This window comes from Lupinus angustifolius, chromosome LG08, assembly GCF_001865875.1.
Source record: "Lupinus angustifolius cultivar Tanjil chromosome LG08, LupAngTanjil_v1.0, whole genome shotgun sequence".
NCBI lineage: Eukaryota > Viridiplantae > Streptophyta > Magnoliopsida > Fabales > Fabaceae > Lupinus > Lupinus angustifolius.
The window spans coordinates 19,957,202-19,963,206 of NC_032016.1; the positions used below are offsets into that span (position 1 = coordinate 19,957,202).

Below are 6,005 nucleotides of genomic sequence, written 5' to 3' on the forward strand. Positions count from 1 at the left end.
AAGTGGTTAAAATCTGTCACTACCCATACCCCTATGACTTACACGATCATAGTGAGTCTCATTGAATTTAAAATGGAATTGCATTTTGACCCTAAAATTCTTCACATGTATTTATTTGATCTTTGATAAAAAAAATGGTAAAATATTTGAAAACATCTATGCTCCCAATCTTTTTTTACAAATAAACTCTTCATATAATATCCCCTAGTCTTATATTTTTCGATGTTCACCCACCCTAATGGTTCATCCATTTCCATTTTAACTTTGGGAGTTGAGTTTTAAAAAAGCTTGACTATTTTTTGTTTAAAAGTATATTTACACTATTGCACAAACTAGCACGAGACAATTAATATTATTTAATCCTAAAATTTAAACTAAAATATTTATAATGATATTAATTTTGATAATTGTGGTTCAAGTTAATATTTTGCTTGTGTAAAATTTCTTGTTGCTAGTAGAACCAAAACTCATTTCAACATCTTACGCCTTGAAACAATTAATAATTGACTTTCGGTCATGGAACACCCATGATGCACAAAAAATAGGGTTCAAAATTTTATTTTAAGCTTTCAAATTATATATTTTTAATAATAAAGAATTTTGCATTAAATGTTTCATGGTTGATAGTTGAAGACTAATTGCTTTTCCTGGTGTAGAGATTGTCGAAGTGAACATTGCCTATATCAAGGGTGACGTAATTGCTTGTATCAGGGGTGACACAATTGCTATAAAGATCCCAGAAGCGGATTACCAAGCCGGATTGCAGAGGTGCAAAACTCACCTACATGGTCGCCTCATTCTCGCCAGAGGAGATCATCCGATGAAATTCACTGACCTCAAAGCTAAACTCTCGAAGTTGTGGAACATGTTCGGAAAATGGAATGTCATCTCCTTGGGTAAAGGCTTTTATGATTTCTCTTTTACCTCAGTAGAAGACATGAGAAGCATTTGCGATGTTGGCTCTTGGAATCTAAAGCCTGGGGTACTGAGATTAGCTTTATGGACCCCTGATTTCAATCCTGCTCTTCAAAAAGTTACACACTCACAATGCTGGGTCAAAATCCTGGGTCTCCCCCAAGAATATTGGAGTCCTGGAATTATTTTCTCAATTGCTGGTGGGATTGGAACTCCTATTTCTTTAGATGAGGCCACTAAAACTAGATCATTTGGGCACTTTGCTAGAGTCTTGGTCGATATTAACCTTAAGAACTCTATGCCTGATCAAATATTGGTTGAACGAGAAGGCTTCACCTTCTTTGTCACTATTGAGTATGATAACTTGACAGCCTTCTGTGCAGGGTGCCAATCAATAGGTCATTTAATTTCTCAGTGTAGAAGGACTAAAAAGGAGATTTCAGGGGACATCCCCAAACCTGTAACTAGGAAAGGAAAGGCTCAGGTTGCAAACCCCAGTTGGAAGCCAAAGTTCATGACCTCGTCATAAACCTGGAAATAGATAAAACTGATGGTCATAATATGGCAGGACTTGATCGTGTAGGTTTCTCTCTTGAGATGGTTCCTTCAGACTCTGAATCTGATAAAGATATGGGGAATTCTATAGATGAGAATGCAGTTGAAGAGGTTGCTGATACGTAGCCTAATCCCCTAGTGAAAGGGCCTCAAAATTTGGAATATCCTTCAATTCCTCTGGCTTAGGATGATAACTTCATTATTCAGTGCATTGAGGACATAGAAAATCCTAGAGCTGCCAAAGATATGAAGATAGTTGGAAGGCTTTGGGAATATGATAGAGAGGAGGAGGAGGAGATGGAAGAAGTTCAGGACTCTTTCACAAAAGTCTTTACCAAATCTCAAAAGAAAAGGTTAAGAAGGGAAGCAATAATTCTAAGGTGCATTATACCCGTAAGGGTGGATACTTAAACCCTTCCCAATGAAAGTGTTGTATTGGAACTGTAGGAGAATTGGCAACTCTAAAACTAGACTGGTGCTTAAGAAGTTTTGTGTTGATCATAAACCGGACATGGTCTTCTTATCTGAACCTTGGATAAAAGCAAAGGACATTGAACCTCAATTTTGGGCTGCTCTTGGCCTTAAGCTTTTTGTGAGAAATAAAAGATCTCCTCTACTCCCTAATATATAGTCTTTGTGGCATTAATCTTCAGCCTACAGTCATTTTCTCTTCTAATTAGCACATCAGTATTTCTTTAATAATGGAGGACAAGCAGGTTTTTATGAGTGCAATCTATGCACACAGTGATTATATCCAAAGGAGAACTATGTGGTATGAGATCAATGCCCTAATGATTGCTAATCCTGCTATTTGGTGTTGCATAGGGGATTTCAATGTGGTCTTGGGTGCGAGTGAGTGTAGGGGTGCCAATAATCCTGCTAGACTGCCAATGGATGAATTCAAAGCCTTCTCTAATGAGTCTCAGCTTATACATCTAACAACTAGGGGTGCTGAATTCACCTGGACAAATAGAAGAAGAGGTAGGACCCTCACAGAGAAGAGATTGGACAGACCTATGTGCAATGATGGGTGGCTAGGCTCCTGGAATCAAGTGTCTTGCAACACTCTTCCAAGAATCTCCTCTGATCACCATCCCTTGTTTTTGAATTCCTCTGCTGTCTTAATTAATAGGTTTAATCATTTTAGATTTCATAGCATGTGGATTAATCACTTGGATAGCAAAAGAGTAGTTACTGATGTTTGGCAAATGCACATTGTTGGTTGCCCTATGTTCATCCTCTCCCAAAAGCTTAAAATTCTAAAAAAACAAACTAATAGCTTAGAAAACCAATGTCTTCGGTAATTTGCACTTGAATGTGATAATTGCTTTGCATGCAGTTAATGATATCCAGCATATTATTAACTGCTCAAACCCTAATCTTGATATTTTAGATGAGGAGTTTGGTGCTCAAAAGAATCTTTTACAGGCTTTGATGGTGGAAGAAGATTTTTGGAGAGAAAAAGCTAAGCTCTCCTGGCATATCAGTGGGGATAGAAACACCAAATTCTTTCAAAAGGTGGCTCAGATTAGACAAAAGTCCAAAGCTTTAACTACCCTAAAAGATGGAGACTCAATCCTATCTTCTCAGGCTGAAATAGCTAATCATGCTTTGCTTTATTTCTCTGATTTATATGCTTCTAAGAACATCATTACTCCTAATTCTTTAATTGCCTCTGTCATCCCTGCTTTAGTTAGTGAAGAGGATAATATCATGCTTACCAAGTTGTCTTCTTATGATGAGATCAAATGTGTTGTCTTTGATATGAAAGGGGAAGGGGCTCCTAGGCCATATGAGTTTGGAGGCTGTTTCTACCAAGCTTTTTGGGATATAGTTGGCCTTCAGGTTTGTGAGGCTGTTCTGCAATTCTTCAGCAAGGGCTGGATTTTGCCTAATCTCAATTCAAACTCAGTGGTGCTAATTCCTAAATTTCCCAGAGCTATAAAAATTGAAGATTTCAGACCCATAGCTCTGGCCAATTTCCAACTAAAAATAATCACCAAGGTTCTGGTAGACAGATTGGCCTTGATTGCTCCAAAAATTATCTCTAATCAGCAGAGAGGATTCATTCGAGACAGACACATACATGATTGCATTTGTATTGCTTCAGAAGCCATAAATATGTTAGATTACAAGTCTTTTGGAGGGAACGTTATTGCTATTAAACTAGATATTAGAAAGGCCTTTGACACAGTAGATTGGTCCTTTTCGGTGGATACTCTCAGGAGTTTTGGTTTTGATGACAAGTTTGTCCATTGGGTTAAGCTTATTCTTCACTCAACAAGACTCTATATTAATGTTAATGGTCACTCTGTGGGGTTTTTTAAGTGTAAAAGAGGGGTCTGGCAGGATGATCCTCTTCCCCCCTACTCTTTTACCTTGTTGAGGAGGTTTTTAGTAGGGGAATTTCTAGGCTGGTGCAATAGGGCCTTATCTCTCCTTTCACTGGCCCATCTAAATTGGTCATCCCAAGCCATGTTCTATATGCTTATGATATACTTATCTTTTGCAGAGGATTAACAAGAAGTCTGATGGCCTTAAATAAGCTGATTATGGATTATGCCCAAGCCTCAGGTTAGGTGGTTAACTTGAGTAAGTGCAAGTTCTACACTAGTCATGTCTCAGCTAGGAAGATTGCTAACTTAGTCTCTACGGCTTCTCTGTTGGTAGCCTTCCCTTCAACTATTTGGGTGTTCCTCTGTTCAAAGGGAAGCCTAAGAAAATCCATCTGCAAGCCATTGCAGATGGAATCATTCTAAAATTGGCCACTTGGAAAGGTGCCCTTCTATCCTTGATGGGTAGAGTGGAGTTAGTTAGATCAATCATCTAGAGCATGTTAACTTATAGCTTTCATGTGTACTCCTAGCCTGCTTCCTTGCTCTTTTATCTTGACAAGTGCAATAGGAACTTTGTTTGGTCTGGTGACACTTCAGTGAGGAAAGTGGTAAGAGTGACTTGACATGTGATTTGCTCTACTCATAGGTGTGGTGGCTTGGGGCTGAAGTCCTTAAAAACCTTGAATCATGCAGCTTTGCTAAAGCTGGCATGGGAAATTGCTTCTTCTAATCAGGAGTGGGCTATATTCTATAGGCAAAGGTTTAAAGTTAGCCTGAAAGCTAATCCTTGATATTTTAAATCTTCTATCTGGCCTAGTATCAGAACAAATTGGTCTACTGTTGTGACCAACTCTTCATGGATAGTTGGGAATGGCCATAATATAAATTTTTGGTGTGACAAATGGCTTAGTGTTCTTTTAGTTGATTCCTTAAACATCCCCTCTGGTTTGCATAATTCCCTCCTGACCTTTGTGACTGATTTCACAGATCATTCCAAGTGGATTATTCCAAAGCATGTTGCTAAGCATTTTCCTATCATTGCTAAAGAAATAGCTAGCATTGGTATTTCTTCCAAGCCTAATGTCCTACTTTGGGATGGTTCTAATGATGGGCAATTGTCCCTCAAAGAGGCTTTCTCATTCATAGTTCAACCTACCAACCCGAGGAACAAGTGCAAGATTCTATGGTCAGATTCTATCCCTCCTTTTAAGTCATTCACTTCTTGGAGGTTGCTTCATAGGAAAATGCCCACTGATGAAAACCTTCAAAGAAGGGGCTGCAACTTGGCTTCTATATGTAGCATTTGTAAGAGCAACTTTGAGACCTCTAACCACTCATTCTTGGAATGTTATTTTGTTGTGTCTCTTTGGCAGTGGTTGAGCTCAATCCTTCATACTCAACTTGATATCTCTTCTATAGAAGCTATCTTTTCATATTATAATAAGAAGAGAAGTCATCTGTTAAAAGTTGTGGTGGTGGCTGCAATTATTCATACTGCCAACATAATTTGGTTTTGCAGGAACCATTCTAGATTTGAGGATACTACCATAGATCAAGCTAAGATTAAAATCAAGCTAGTTATCTCTATGTTAGGGAACTCTTCCAAGCTTTGTACAAATCACTCCCTACAGAATTTCTATTTGCTTAGATCTTTAAATATCTCTATCAAATATAATTTGGCACCTAAAATAATTGAGGTCTTGTGGGGGGCAGCTCTTCAAGGTTGGACAAAGGTTAACACAGATGGTGCTACTCATGGTGCTCCAAGCCCTTTAGGGGGGCGACATTTTCAGAGATAATTCTGGATCCTTCTTAGGTGGTTTTTTTTCATTCTACAACAATCAAGATTCCTTGTATGTTGAGCTCTTGGCCGCAATCTCTATCATAGGGATGGCACACGAGAAAGGTTGGAATTCTCTTTGGTTGGAATGTGATTCAGTTATTGTGGTTGATATTTTCCTTGGTAAGTTAAAGGTGCCTTGGAAGTTGCTCAACAAATGGTACCGGTGTAAGGCCATCCTTTCTTCCATTATAATCAAAGTTTACCACATATATATAGGAAAGGAAACAATTGTGTTGACAAGCTTGCTTCATTTGGAATCTCTTCTAAGATTGATAGTTGGTGGGATCATGTTCCCCCTTTAATTAGGCAAGACATTCATCGGGAGAAACTTGGTCTTCCAAGTTTTAGGTGCAAAA

At 38.4% G+C, this 6,005-nt stretch overlaps 1 protein-coding gene across 1 annotated transcript; it reads left to right on the forward strand.

The window, feature by feature from the left end:
* LOC109353979 lies at positions 2,172 to 5,605 on the forward strand. Its single transcript, XM_019596333.1, has 5 exons — positions 2,172 to 2,691; positions 2,810 to 3,788; positions 4,141 to 4,278; positions 4,453 to 4,566; positions 4,717 to 5,605. Exons 1-5 carry the CDS (start codon positions 2,172 to 2,174, stop codon positions 5,603 to 5,605), a joined length of 2,640 nt encoding a protein of 879 aa, XP_019451878.1.

Excerpts from the sequence above, each read along its gene's own strand:
- LOC109353979 (XM_019596333.1), top strand. The coding sequence starts at position 2,172 with ATGGAGGACAAGCAGGTTTTTATGAGTGCAATCTATGCACACAGTGAT. Across the intron at positions 4,279-4,452 it reads TCCTTGATGGGTAGAGTGGA|GTGTGGTGGCTTGGGGCTGA; the intron begins GTTAGTTAGATC and ends CTCTACTCATAG. Across the intron at positions 4,567-4,716 it reads GCTATATTCTATAGGCAAAG|TGTTCTTTTAGTTGATTCCT; the intron begins GTTTAAAGTTAG and ends CAAATGGCTTAG.